General features: G+C 40.8%; 1 protein-coding gene across 1 annotated transcript in view; it reads right to left on the bottom strand.

Annotated features, from left to right (window-relative positions):
• myo15b (myosin XVB) overlaps nt 1-13,147 on the bottom strand; it is a gene marked incomplete at its 5' end in the record, with an annotated part of 45,988 nt that extends 32,841 nt beyond the window's left edge. Inside the window, 20 exons of the mRNA XM_079845560.1 lie at nt 3,596-3,720; nt 3,827-3,872; nt 4,042-4,187; nt 4,447-4,524; nt 4,623-4,748; nt 5,245-5,376; nt 5,643-5,738; nt 5,934-6,057; nt 6,139-6,197; nt 7,187-7,300; nt 7,400-7,561; nt 7,653-7,766; nt 7,846-7,909; nt 7,994-8,097; nt 8,182-8,275; nt 9,949-10,023; nt 10,172-10,281; nt 10,365-10,428; nt 10,589-10,653; nt 10,892-13,147. Coding sequence (XP_079701686.1) covers nt 3,596-3,720; nt 3,827-3,872; nt 4,042-4,187; nt 4,447-4,524; nt 4,623-4,748; nt 5,245-5,376; nt 5,643-5,738; nt 5,934-6,057; nt 6,139-6,197; nt 7,187-7,300; nt 7,400-7,561; nt 7,653-7,766; nt 7,846-7,909; nt 7,994-8,097; nt 8,182-8,275; nt 9,949-10,023; nt 10,172-10,281; nt 10,365-10,428; nt 10,589-10,653; nt 10,892-13,147 — 4,154 coding nt within the window. The remainder of the gene's footprint in view (nt 1-3,595; nt 3,721-3,826; nt 3,873-4,041; nt 4,188-4,446; nt 4,525-4,622; nt 4,749-5,244; nt 5,377-5,642; nt 5,739-5,933; nt 6,058-6,138; nt 6,198-7,186; nt 7,301-7,399; nt 7,562-7,652; nt 7,767-7,845; nt 7,910-7,993; nt 8,098-8,181; nt 8,276-9,948; nt 10,024-10,171; nt 10,282-10,364; nt 10,429-10,588; nt 10,654-10,891) is intronic.
• Between the last annotated feature and the right edge of the window lie 1,676 nt (nt 13,148-14,823).

Below are 14,823 nucleotides of genomic sequence, written 5' to 3'. Positions count from 1 at the left end.
ACAACACGTCTCGTGGCGGCTAGGTCCTCCTCGTGCTTACCCAGCAGAGCACCCTGGAACTCGACGGCCGTATGAAAAGGACTGCTACTCGTCTGGTCCATCCCTATGGTCGGATTATTCTGTTATGTGAAAGGAGGATGAAGAAACCAGGGAGGATGCAGTTCACAGTCTTTAATGGAACAAAAGGAAAAAGTCCTCAAATAGCAAAACTGAACAAAACGTCAGGCAACAGAGCCTAAACAGAAACTGCCACAAGGCTGAAACAACTCAGGATCCCACGAGGACAGAGTGATGATTCCTTGTAGGAGGCCACGGGAGAAACAGCCAGGCGCCACACAGGTACTCTGCACACAGTTACAATATGAGCACAAACACTGGACGGGACATGACAAGATCGGGTAACAAACCAACGTCTCTCATTTGCAGAAGTAATAATCCGACAACTAGACCAAGACGGAGAGGGACTTAAGAGGCTGAGACAATCAAGACAAAAGAGATAACAGGTGAGGAAATAGATCGGGAAGGGAAAACAGCTGTGAGAGATAATGAGTAGGGATGAGCGTGATGAGCGAGTGCGTACGTGAATGACCACAAGAGGGAGACAGAGAAAGGAAAACCCAGGATGATAACACAGGAACCCTTTAGTCTCCAGCGCCACCATTTTCCAAAGCTGCAACCTACCTGGAGTCTCCAGAAGCGCAAGGTGTCAGGATCTGAGACTTCAGTTAGGTAAAGAATCCTAAAAAATGACCCCCACTAGATAAGAATCACAAGCTGAAGTGTTGTAAAATACATGAAGAAGGTTTTTTTATAGGCTTTATGGACAGATAGGTTGAGAGTGACTCTTGAAGGACCAGCACCACATCCTCTAGTACCACTGTTTGAAGAATTCATCTTCCAGAATCTGGCAGTACGTTTTGGGAGTTCATTTTAGTCCATCCTGAAGTCCGTTTTGCAGAGATGGACTAAAAATGAACTCCCAAAACGCTACACAATCATGGGGAAGACTGCTGACTTGACAGTTGTCCAAAAGACGACAATTGACACCTTGCACAAGGAGGGCAAGACACAAAAGGTCATTGCAAAAGAGGTTGGCTGTTCACAGAGCTCTGTGTCCAAGCACATTAATAGTGAGGCGAAGGGAAGGAAAAGATGTGGTAGAAAAAAGTGTACAAGAAATAGGGATAACCGCACCCTGGAGCGGATTGTGAAACAAAACCCATTCAAAAATGTGGGGGAGATTCACAAAGAGTGGACTGCAGCTGGAGTCAGTGCTTCAAGAACCACTACGCACAGACGTATGCAAGACATGGGTTTCAGCTGTCGCATTCCTTGTGTCAAGCCACTCTTGAACAACAGACAGCGTCAGAAGCGCCTCGCCTGTGCTAAAGACAAAAAGGAAAAAAAGTGGTCCAAAGTTATGTTCTCTGATGAAAGTAAATTTTGCATTTCCTTTGGAAATCAGGGTCCCAGAGTCTGGAGGAAGAGAGGAGAGGCACACAATCCATGTTGCTTGAGGTCCAGTGTAAAGTTTCCACAGTCAGTGATGGTTTGGGTTGCCATGTCATCTGCTGGTGTTGGTCCACTGTGTTTTCTGAGGTCCAAGGTCAACGCAGCCGTATACATTTTAGAGCACTTCATGCTTCCTACTGCTGACCAACTTTATGGAGTTGCAGATTTCATTTTCCAACAGGACTTGGCACCTGCACACAGTGCCAAAGCAACCAGTACCTGGTTTAAGGACCATGGTATCCCTGTTCTTAATTGGCCAGCAAACTCGCCTGACCTTAACCCCATAGAAAAAAGAGGAAGATGCAATATGCCAGACCCAACAATGCACAAAAACTGAAGTCCACTATCAGAGCAACCTGGGCTTTTATAACACCTGAGCAGTGCCACAGACTGATCGACTCCATGCCACGCCGCATTGCTGCAGTAATTCAGGCAAAAGGAGCCCCAACTAAGTATTGAGTGCTGTACATGCTCATACTTTTCATGTTCATACTTTTCAGTTGGCCAAGATTTCTAAAAATCCTTTCTTTGTATTGGTCTTAAGTAATATTCTAATTTTATGAGATACTGAATTTGGGATTTTCCTTAGTTGTCTGTTATAATCATCAAAATTAAAAGAAATAAACATTTGAAATTGATCAATCTGTATGTAATGAATGAATATAATATACAAGTTTCACTTTTTGAATGGAATTAGTGAAATAAATCAACTTTTTGATGATATTCTAATTATATGACCAGCACCTGTATACTGTATACATTATCCTGCTGAAAGAGGCTACAGCCACCAGGGAATACCGTTTCCATGAAAGGGTGTACATGGTCTGCAACAATGCTTAGGTAGGTGGTACGTGTCAAAGTAACATCCACATGGATGGCAGGACCCAAGGTTTCCCAGCAGAACATTTCCCAAAGCATCACACTGCCTCCTCTGCTGGCTTGCCCTCTTCCCATAGTGCATCCTGATGCCATGTGTTCCCCAGATAAGCCACGCACACGCACCCGGACATCCACGTGATGTAAAAGAAAATGTGATTCATCAGAGCAGGTCACCTTTTTCCATTGCTCTGTGGTCCAGTTTTGATGCTCACGTGCCCACTGTTGGCGCTTTTGGCAGTGGACAGGGGTCAGCATGGGCACTACTGGTCTGCAGCTATGCAGCCCCATACACAACAAACTGCGATGCACTGTGTATTCTGACACCTTTCTATCAGAACCAGCATTAACTTCTGGAGCAATTTAAACTACAGTAGCTCGCCTGTTTGATCGGACCACACGGGCCAGCCTTCGCTCCTCAAGTGCATCAATGAGCCTTGGCCGCCCTGTCGCCGGTTCACCACTGTTCCTTCCTTGGACCACTTTTTATAGATACTGACCACTGCAGGGAACACCCCACAAGAGCTGCAGACTTGGAGATGCTCTGACCAAGTTCTCTAGCCATCACAATTTGGCCCCTGTCAAACTCGCTCAAATCCTTACGCTTGCCCATTTTTCCTGCTTCTAACACATCCATTTTGAGGAAAAAAATTTCACTTCCTGCCTAATATATCCTAATAATATAACTAACAGGTGCCGTGATGAAGAGATAATCAGTGTTATTCACTTCACCGGTCAGTGGTCATAATGTTATGCATGATCGGTGTACAAATATATACATGTAATAAAAATTAAATATATCATTACAATTAAATATTATTATTTAAAAATATTTGTAGGTTTTTTCATGACTGCCATATACAGTAAGCTAATATTTTTAGGAAAACTTTATTAGTAAAAAAAATAGTTTATACTCGCTGCATGGGCATTGTAGGTAGTTGCTAGGCCATTAATATGCTATTGCTAAGGTGTTCTGGGTGATTTTATTATGTTGCTGTGTGGCTGCTAGATGATCACTAGGCTGTTATGGGTACCGAGTTGAATCATTTATAAAAGTAATAGCAGTCTTCTACTCAATAACCTGCACAATATAAGTTATCATTATATCTGTAACAAAAAAGGCCCATATAAACAAAGATGGTGTCGTATGACTGATATACCACTAATAATGTATTTTAATGTCATAGATTTTGTCATAGTGCGCTACCTCTCCATGAACAGAGCAAAGGGGATGCGAATCGGAAATCCTTCTTTTCGTATGTGAATGGTCTCCAGTATCCCTCCATGCCTCAGCTGTGTGGTTATGTAGTCTACATCAAATATCCCTGGAAGCTGAAACCACACAAAAACACCAAACCGAGGTCCAACAATACAGTTGTGCTTGATAAACTCATACACTGAAAAATATGTGAATCACTATTTTGTCAACTTAAATTACCTTAACATAGTTGGGCTTAAAGCATCGTATAAATGTAGTTTTACACCTAAAAAAACCCCAGAAAGAATAAATAGACAGAATCAAATCATCTGTATATATTCTCACATTGAACCACTCCATAACTGAATAAAAATACCAAATGTCCTGGGCACAACAAACACAGCAGTCCATTCATACCAAATATTGCAGAATAAATAATTGTGACATTTGTCAACCTCTCTAAACGAGTGGTGAGCTCTAGAAGTGACTGCTGGAAGTGAGAAGCTACGGTTGACATCTGGTTCCTGTAACCTCTTGCTCTACCCAGCTCTTTCTGTTGAATGTGACGCTCCTGAACCTTCCGGAAGAGACCTGACACCATCTACACAGACAAGAAAACACACTCCTATTACCCGTTACAGGTTTTTGTTACCAAACATTGGTCGTTTAAAACGTAATGAGACCTAAAGCTTGCATAAATCATATCAGTTGTTGCTAACTCTTTTGTTTTGTCTGGGTGTGTTGACAGTCTCATGAATATAAAATAGTGGACACATTACTATGTTTCTTGCCATCTTGACGCATCACAAATCACTGAGGTGTGAAGTGAGCTTCCATGAACACATATGAGATGATTTTACCTGTAAACGACTGCGGGCAAAAAGCTCTAATACTTCAGGCCGAAACTGGTCGTGATTTTTATTTAGAAAGTTGTGCACCTGGTGAGGAAAAACAAAATTAGCGATTCCTGGGTAAAATGTCAGGACAATCACGTGGCATGAATACAAAATGTTGTGAATGCTCAGATCAGGCTTGCCTGGTACGTGACAGCTCCGGCATAGTGATATATTGTGAACACTGGCAGAGGAATTTTGGGCTTGGTGTAGTAGGGACTGTTGCCATGGTGATAGTGACATTTCTGCAAGAACGTGTGGTCTGTAGCCTGGGACAAAAAAGAGGGCGAGAGAGCCAAAGAAAAGAGAATGGTGGACAAAGACAGCTCGTAAATCCATTGTAGTATGAAACTAATTTGCATGTGAATCAACAGTGGGTCATTCTGGTGAAAATTCAAGTTTTATGATATTTAATAATAACATTAGACACATATAAGTAGAAGAAAATGGTAACACTTTGGTTTAGGGTGCAATTCTCACTATTAACTAGGATAATGACTGTTTATTAGTACATATAAAGCACATATTAATGCCTTATTCTGCATGACCATTATTCTACATCCTTAAAACTGCCTTAATAGCTATTATTAATAAGCAGTAATTAGAAGTTTACTGAGGAAAAAGTCATAGTTAATAGTGAGAATTGGACCCTAATCTAAAGTGTGACCGAAAACATTCTAAATACATCACTGAGCTGTAGGATAAGAGTATTCAAAAGTATATTGACTGAAATGTCTGTGGTTTGAAGCTGAAATGTCAAGTTACTTGAGGAAGGCAAGTCTGATCATCCAGGATGCGAAGGATACCATACGGCCGTGCTGAGATGAGATCCAGACAGCCATTAGAGTCTTCCAGAACTATTGGATACCATTGGATCTGTTCTGCACTGTATTCCTCCTAACACAAACACACCCAGCAAGCCTTTTGTTTTGTTTTGTTTGTTTTTTCAGTCCCCTGAAGTATTCATTATTTCCATTCTTATCTGGCAAGCCATATTTAAGTATCTAAATTGGTAAATACATATTAAAACTTGTTCCCTTCCAAGTCCAATAGGTTCAGAATCTCCTCTGGGTAGCCTACTAATATTTTCATACTTGGCCTCTAAAGTTGAGGGGGGAAAAGTGAGAATAAATTGTCAATATGATTACTAAGGAAAAACTGACCTGCTCTTGGGCCACCAGGGCTTTGTTCACAAACTGTTGCAGCTGCTCGTTGGCAAAGTTTATGCACAGCTGCTCAAAACTGTTCACACTCAAGTCCTGTAACACACATTTGTTCAGTTCTCTCCCACAGACTTCATAAGAGGCTTACTATAGCCTATTTATTTAAGAGGCTTAACAGGTGGGAATTCAGTGCCATGCACATATGCTTCAGCTATAAATGTGCAAAAGACAATAAACCAGAAAAGTAACAGTAAAATTGTCAATTTAAGGTCATAACGAGGGACAAGATACCTCAAAGCCGTAAATATCCACAATGCCAACGGTGCTGTCCATCTCTGTGGGGATCAACCAGTCATTCATGCGTTCAAGAATCCAGTCAAACAGCACAGAATACAGCGTCTTGGCAATGGCATCTCTGAATCAATAGCAATCTGTCAATATTACTTGGCTACAGCACGTGTCTGAAGTAATTTTATCATTTCAATAATCGTCTAACCTGGATTCAATGGCACTTTCCACAGATAGAGGGCAGTAGATCCTATCATAAACTGTTTCCTATGGAAACAAATGACTTTTCTTAGGAGATTTTTTTATTGTGTTGAAGGAATATTCTAGGTTGAAAATATACTGTGGCAGAAATCTGAGACTTATCCTTTTATAAAAGCACTTACTCTACCGTTCAAAGGTTTGAAGTTGGCCAGATGAACGTTTTTGAAAGATTATGCTCAAAAGGGCTGCATTTATTTGACCAGAACACATTAAAACTGTAATAGTATTATAACTGTTGACTATTTTAATATATATTTTGACGTAATTTATTCCGGTGATGGAAAAGCTGATTTTCATAATTCTAATATGCTGATTTGGTGGTCAGGAAACATTTCAATGTTGAAAACAGTTGTGCTGCTTAATATTTGTGTGGAAAGCTTTTTTTATTTGATGAATAGAAAGTTCAAAAGAACAGCAATTATTTTAAATATAAGATTTTGTGTAACAATTTAACAGTCTTCTTTGCTGTAATTTTTGATCATTTTAATGCATTCTTACTGAATAGAAATATTATTTTATCATTTTTTAATATCTTTAAAAAAAATCTTACTGACCCCAAACTTTTTTCAGTTGCTTACATTAATCTTCTGTGAAAACCTGTGCAGTTTTGAGCTGTAAAGTTCTTTTAGGGTTTTAGCCGACAACAAAGATTACACAGAAAAGGTTAGTTAAAGGTTAATACAATTTTTCACACTAAACATATTTTAAATGCGTATTGTTTATGTTGTGTGGCTATATTATTGACACAAGTAATATTTTATTATGGAGTTCATGTTTACGGATTGGCCCTCCGTTTTAAGTGCCTCACTGTAAGCCATTTTTTGCTTTTTTTAAAGAAAAGGTTATTTAAAAAATATTTAATTTTGGTATTCTACATTATGCCACAAACGCTGTCAACTGAGCTTAACTTGTACTAAACCCAGAATATTCCTTTGAGTCTGAGGACATGAGAAGAAGCAAATGTGTATTTGGATGAGAGTGTGTGAGTCGCTTACAGTCACCCGGTGTGTAATGACTGTCTGTAAACCCTCTGCGGACACCTGCAAGAGGTTTCCCACTCTCCGAGCCTCAGCTTCACTAAAAATACGGGCAACCTCAAACGATTCACTCTAATTTTGTGAAGAGACAAACACACACAAACACACAGCTTATCGTTTACATTATTATAAAGGGTCCAACATGCTAAAACTGTCCTTGCTAAAACACACCTCATAGGAGCTGAAGCAAATGTTGCCCAGCTGCAGGATTGATGACAGAATGGCCCAAATGGTTGCTAGTTGATCTGCATGTAAACCAATTGTCTCTAAGCAGTGGACCAAGAGCAGGAAGTCTTGCTTGTCATGCTTCCCTTGCAGCTCACAAGCCCTGCCCTTAAAAAAAGCATTTAAAACAGGAATATTTAGAAATTGAAGGGGGGAAAAAATCACAAAGAAATGCGCTATTCATGGGCTTTTCTTTCACCTGGTTGAGGTAGAAGTACGTTTCAGCTCCTTGCAGGTAAAGACCCTGCTTGTCCCATTCATTCATCCCAGCCAACAGCTCATAAAACACATGGTAGTTTCTCTCCTCCTTAGCCTAAAGGAAAACAGTTCCAGTCAATTCAAAGTATTTCAGTATTGTCCATAAAGTGCAAGCTAATGAATAAACATCTAACCTGGAAGACAATTCGTGATTTTTCAAGGAGATATTTTGACAAAGATGTCCCGACAACAACACCACTGAAAAAAGAAATGAAGATCACATCATGCTCATTTAATGTTCATTGTCACTTAAATCAGGCCAGCAATGTGCAATATACTTACTGGCATATGTGGATGTGTATGTACTTTCCAAATCGGCTAGAGTTGTTATTCAGTATAGTCTTGGCATTACCAAAGCTCTCAAGAATGGGCAAAACATCCATTGGCTGATGAGAGGAAGATATTTCTTTGAGTTTTCTTTCTTATTATTGCAAAACGCATTATTCATATGGATTAATAAATTGCTTTACCTGGCGTAATTTATCATTTCTGCCTTGATACATGGAACTCAGGTAGTGAACAATGAGCTTGGCAGCCTCTGTCTTACCTGATCCACTTTGCCCACTGTTGAAAAATTCACATTCATTCAAATGTGTAATATAGGAATATGCATTCATATGCACATATGTAATGGATAATGTACAGTCAGCTGGTTATTATATATATACCGATCAGGCATAACATTATGACAGGGGAAGTGAATAACACTGATTATCTCTTTATCGTGGCACCTATTAGTGGGAGGGATATATTAGGCAGCAAGTGAACATTTTGGCTGCGTCCGGAAACTTAGGCTGCTGATTCGTTGCCTCGCTGCCTTGTCAGACAATGACTTGTAAGGCAGTGTTTGTGCATGAAGGCACCTCACAAAATTAATTTCAGACAGACTTCTAAGGCGGCGTAACAGCGTACAGCAAAATAGAGAGAGCTTAGGTGAGAGTTAAACAAATATTTAATTACTACATTAGTAATTTCTCACTAGAAATGACATCAGAAGTGGAAAATTTTGGTAAAAAAAAATATTTACACACAAACTGACCAGCAAACGCGACTTTCGGACGCCATCTTTTTTTTCCAGATCAACTGTCACAGAATGGAATGCACAGGATTGTGGGATATCAAAGGCAGCAAAGTTTCAAAACTCGATCAGATGAAGGTATCTCAGGAGACAGGAAGTGAAGCTAAAATTAGTTTCGGACATGCCTTGATGACTTCCGACCTTGAAATGTGTCCTCCGAAGGCAGAATTTCCAAGGTTTCGGATACAGCCTTTGTCCTCAAAGTTGGGGTGTTAGAAGCAGGAAAAATGGGCAAGCTTAAGGATTGGAACGAGTTTGACAAGGGCCAAATTGTGATGGCTAGACCACTGGGTCAGAACATCTCCAAAACTGCAGCTCTTATGGGGTGTTCTCTGCAGTGGTCAGTATCTATCAAAAGTGGTCCAAGGAAAGAACAGTGGTGAACCGGTGACAGGGTCATGGGCAGCCAAGGCTCATTGATGCACGTGAGGAGCGAAGGCTGGCCCGTGTCCCAAACAGACGAGCTACTGTAGCTCAAATTGCTCAGGAAGTTAATGCTGGTTCTGATAGAAAGGTGTCAGAAGACACAGTGCATCGCAGTTTGTTGCGTATGGGGCTGCATAGCTGCAGACTAGTCAGGGTGCCCATGCTGACCCCTGTCCACCGCCGAAAGCGCCAACAGTGAGCTTCAGAACTGGACCACGGAGAAATGGAAGAAGGTGGCCTGGTCTGATACTTTGACACGTACCACCTACCTAAGCATTGTTGCAGACCATGTACACCCTTTCATGGAAACTGTTTTCCCTAGTGACTGTGGCCTCTTTCAGCAGGCTAATGTGCCATGCCGCAAAGCAAAAATTGTTCAGGAATTGTTTGAGGAGCACAACAACGAGTTTGAGGTGTTGACTTGGCCTCAGAATTCCCCAGATCTCAATCCAATCAAGCATCTGTGGGATGTGCTGAACAAACAAGTCGGATCCATGGAGGCCCCACCTCGCAACTCACAGGACTTAAAGGATCTTGGTGCCAGATTCCACAGCATACCTTCAGGGGTCTGGTGGAGTCCATGTCTTGATGGGTCAGGGCTGTTTTGGTGGGAACAAAAGTGGGACCTACACAATATTAGGAATCATAATGTTATGTCTGAGTGGTGTATATTGCTGTGTTTGTGTATATGAACGTAAAAGTATATGCATATGAAACCCATAATCCTCCTCACTTTATGATGATGCTGTGCTCCTGGGTGGTATTCTGAGATTGGCAAAAGGCGGCATCTGCTATGGCATATATATGACTGCAGGGACAGTGAAAATCGATCTTTCAATATCATTGCTAATCTCTTATAAAATAAAATAATAAAAAAAACATGATTTGCCTACTGCTAATATGGCTAAAAAGATATCTATAGCCAAACAATGATTCCTCATATTGAAAGCACTCACGGTGGATTATTGTGCTTCTCTTTACCCTGGTACTGCTGTCTCAGATCCTCAGTATAGATGCTGAGAGGCTTGAAGGGGTTAATGGACAGAAGCATATTGCCAATATATGTCTGTTGGTTTAATAAAATGTTTTAATAACGTCGAATTTGAGAAAGAAGAACATATTCGATTGTATAGAAAAAGTAATGCATACATAAATGGAATCCCGATGAAATCGCTTCTTCAGATTCAGCAGAACAGAACTCTCACACACCTCTCTGGAAAAAAAAAGTTTTAAAACAATTCAAACAGACTCAACATGTCATCTGACATGCAAATTACTGCTTTTTTCCCCTCATATAATTCACTCTTTACTAGTGTGCCTTTTGTTGCATAGACAGTTTGTATGAGGAAATGTGCATCAGATGATTGACTCACTCCAGCTGTGCCAAATCTTCCACCTCATCCACCTCCACAGCTTGGCTGCTTCCTGGCATCATTACCTGAGGCACAAAGTAAAGGAAGCAGAGCAGAGCTGTCACTGAGAGCCCCCAGTGGGCAGACATGTGGCTAACACCCACACTCTTTCCCAGCTAGGACTTCCTGCTCTAATTCAAACAAAAAACTTTGTGGATGCCACTGCATCCCTTATAACATCTCAAATGTACAAAGAGGTTATTTGCACAATTACAAAAGAGTCCAAAACCAAGAATTATGTAAATGATTCTGCATATATAATACCTGTGTGCTGTTAAGTCTCTCCTCTAGCATGTTTTGGGTCGGATCTTCGGATTCCCATGGGCCTCTGCCATTATGGGCTGGAATGATGTGAGCATGTTCTTCATCTTGATACACCGTCCATTTAGTGAGCTTCTCCACCGTTTGATGGGGCAGGAGGTTCTCTGAACGCAGCCAGTCTTGAGGATCCCCACACATCTGTTGAGTCTGAGCCCAGTGTAGCTCCATAGTAGAGGGCAAAAGACCCTCACCCATCAGCTCTGCCACCTCTCGGTCTGCATCTTCCTCATAAGAAGGTTGTGTCACTCCCTTCCTCCATGTCTCGGATTCAGCTGATATATCTGCCTTCCTTATATTCCTCTCCACTTCTTTGCTTTGTTTGCTTTGTTCTGCACTTACACCATTAATCAAAGGTTTTGACATAGACAACTTGGCTATGTTTACTTGCGATCCCCCAAGTTTTCCCTTGGCGGCTTGTAATATACTTGTACCACCTTTGATGCCTAAGATTGACTCTTTGTTGTCTGCTTTGACCTCTGTTTGCCCCTCAGTCACTCGAGAGTTTGGACTGCTAGTCTTACCACTTTCACTCTCCTGTGTGTTTTTCTTAATGGACCTTAGTAGGCTAAGGTCTGGCTTGACTGGAAGAACTAGACGAGCACCAGGCTTTGGTGGCTTACGCTCTGTGGTGCCTCCATCGCCTGTGCTGGTGCTAGTAGATGGACCGGTGGCTTCCTTTGCCTTGTCAATTTTGTTCATCCTTGGGAACACAATTGCATATTTGGCATCTCCTGAGTTAGCCTTTTCCTCTACGTCTTGTGGAGATGAACAAGGGTCATCAGAAGAAACACCCTGGGGATCAGATGTAGTACCCTCATCTGTCTTGGAATCCTTTGAGGAAGATACTTCCTTCTTTGAGTTTCCACCACTTGCCATTTTCATAACCATCTTGTGTCGGATAAGACTCTTCTTTGACTTGGTGCTGCTACTCCTCTTCTTCAAAACCAAAGCAGAGAACCATTTTGAGATCCCAACCGCTTGGGTGACCGCCGATAATTTTCTTCGAACGTGGATGCTCTTTGGCATCTTCTTTTGAATCCATCCTGAGACACGCCGCAATGTCGTCATGCCTCTTTTCCGGGCCAATAAACGCTCTGTTGACTTTGAGGCCATCTCTTCTTCAGGCTCAGCTGCATCTGACACTATTTTCTGACATGCATCTTGTTTTGGTTCTTCAACAGCATCTTCAGTGTCTTCCTCTTTGGCGTTCTTGCTTTTATCATCTTTCCCTTTGCCTTTCATTGAAAATAGCCTACGAGATGGTCTGTTCAACAATCCTTTTGGGCCTTTTGTTGGGGTTTCTTCCTGTCGATCTGCTTCCTCTGTTTTGGCAATTGCCTTTGTTTTACTTGCCAACTGTAGAATTTGAGACTTTCCTTTAGTGGCGCCACCTTTGGAGAGAGCCATTCCTTTAATTTGGACTCCTTTTGAAGACACAGGACCTTCTTTAGGGTCGTCTCCCTTAGAAGACCCCTTCTTTTTTAGTATCTTGGATTTTAACATCTTTTTCTGCCCCTGGAGGTGGACCGTCAGGTTTAGTGGTGCTGGTTTTGTTGGTGAATGTGCCGTCTCTCCCTGCGTGCTCTCTTGCCCTGTATCACTCAGTGCCTCCTCAGAGTCTATTTCTTCTAGCTCCTTCTCTGGTTCGTTGATCTCACTTTCAGTAGGCACATCAGAGTTGTCCTCTCTCACACTTTTTTTCTCCTCTTCTTCTTCCTCCTTTTCTGTTTGTTTGTCTACATCTGACAGCTCTTCTTCAACACTTAATACACTCGCGTCCGTCTGATCAGTGTCCTCGACGCAATCTGACCCCTCCTTCTGGTCATCCTTACCTTGTTTATCACTCTCTTGCTCTGAGCTCTCTGCTTTCTCGCTCTCTGATTCGTCCTCTTCTGTATCTACTACTTTAGCACCTCTCCTTTTTGCACCTTTTTTGGCTGGATTTTTTTTCTGGTCAGGTTTTGATTTGACAGCTTTTCCAGCTCTCCCTCTTCCTGTAAAGCCATTAGTCACCTTAGCAGGTAAGATTGTGCCATTTTGCTTTCTCGCTTTGGCTATTTGTCTAGAGTTCTCCATGTCTTCCATTTCTGGTTCCTCAGTTTGGTCACTCATCCCAGTTTTCTTCTCCTTATCTTTTTTGTTCTTCCCTTTCCCAGCAATCTCTTCACTCTTTACAGATTTATCACCTTTTCCTTTCATGCTTTCATTATTATTTGAGAGGATTTGAGATTCAGTCTTTCCTCCTTTTTTCAGGGGAATTGATTCTTTTTTGTCTGTCTTTCGTGCCACTGCTTTTTGCTTCCCTCCTCTAGCCCTGGTAGGGGATTTGGCTGGAGGCATGATTCTGGGTCAAAGTAACCTCACAGGTCCTTTTTCTGACTTTTCCCTCAATGTCAAGACATTTCTTCAATGACCTAAGAATACTAAAATATTTTCAAAGATTAAAACATCTGTATCGGGAAGATACTCCAACCTTAACATCATTATGCTAATCCTTCCATCTGCAAAACTTTCAAAAAAATTTTTTTTAATTTTTGTGCAGGTCTAGTGAAACCTAAACTACCATTGGTAGAGATCATGTGTCATGTCTTTCAACTAAAGTGCAAGGTGTACCTGACCTAATGGTTACCATTAGGACTGGGTTTCAGGCATTTAGCTCTTCACTTTCAATAATGCCAATTGGATTAGAGATGTGACTTAAGATATAGGACAGTATAACATGATACTTCCAAGCACTCAATTACCATCTCAATTCCATTTGTGTCTAGTTTAGAAGGTATTCAAACATACAATTAGAAACGGACATTGATTCTTAAATCAAATGCCCATTGACAAACAGTACAAACAAAACACTTACTGCAGGCTTACATCTGTGGAGTACAGAACGACTTACCAGTCTTCTCAGGTACGTATGAGGCAATAAGGCGGTCTGGTGAGTATTTCTGCTAGTCCCAAACACTCCATGGATTGATCCTGTGACTGGACTCAAACACATACACAGTCTCTCTGACAAACACACACACAAGCATGCACATGAACTTTCAAGGGCTCTAGTGAATAATTTATATTTGACGGCACACTATATAGATATGCACCTATTCATATCGGCAGCTGCTGAACAGACGGTGGAAAGGTGAGAAGCTTCACTGCAAGGGTGACAAAAGGTGTTGATACATGAGAGAGCAAGATAAAGACTCTGACAGATGCTTACACATTTACAAAGAAATTCCAGAAGACATTCCTTCACAAACTTTTCAGAAGTCTATTTAGTTTTCTGTCTCCATCAAGGTCTAGATTAGAATGTAGGATAAAACCTACATAATCATTACGTAATGATTTGTATATTGTACAAACTGTATATTTTATCCCCCTACACTAAAACTACTAATCATAGAAAACTTTAACTTTAAACACTTAAATTAGTATGATTTAAGCTGTTTTCCTCATGGGGACCAAAGAAATGTCCCCATAAGGTCAAAATGTTCTGATATTACAATCCTTGTGGGGACATTTAGTAACATACATATGGGAATAACATAGTACACACACCAAACAAAAAGTTTATGTATCAGGATGAAAATAAATATTTAATCAGAGTATAAAGTGATTTATTTCTTCAAATAAATCCAAATCTTTTTTTTTTTCACCTGTCCTTAAATCAATTTGGTCTTTGTTACTAATATCATTGCCATAATAGGGAAATATATACGAGTATTATGTTATTAGTTGTTTTTAATTATTTGAATCTCATTCATATTCAGAAGCTAATACTTGACCATACTTATATAAGAACTCCATTTTTTAATTATCTTGCTTGTGATGTGTACAACACAGTAAACAGCTATTCTCCAGGAATCTTTAAGAAATGGTGTCCA

Source organism: Gobio gobio, assembly GCF_949357685.1.
Source record: "Gobio gobio genome assembly, chromosome: 20".
In the NCBI taxonomy this organism is placed as follows: Eukaryota; Metazoa; Chordata; class Actinopteri; order Cypriniformes; family Gobionidae; genus Gobio; species Gobio gobio.
Note: the sequence above shows the minus strand (reverse complement) of the source record. Positions and strands in the feature narration are given on the sequence as shown.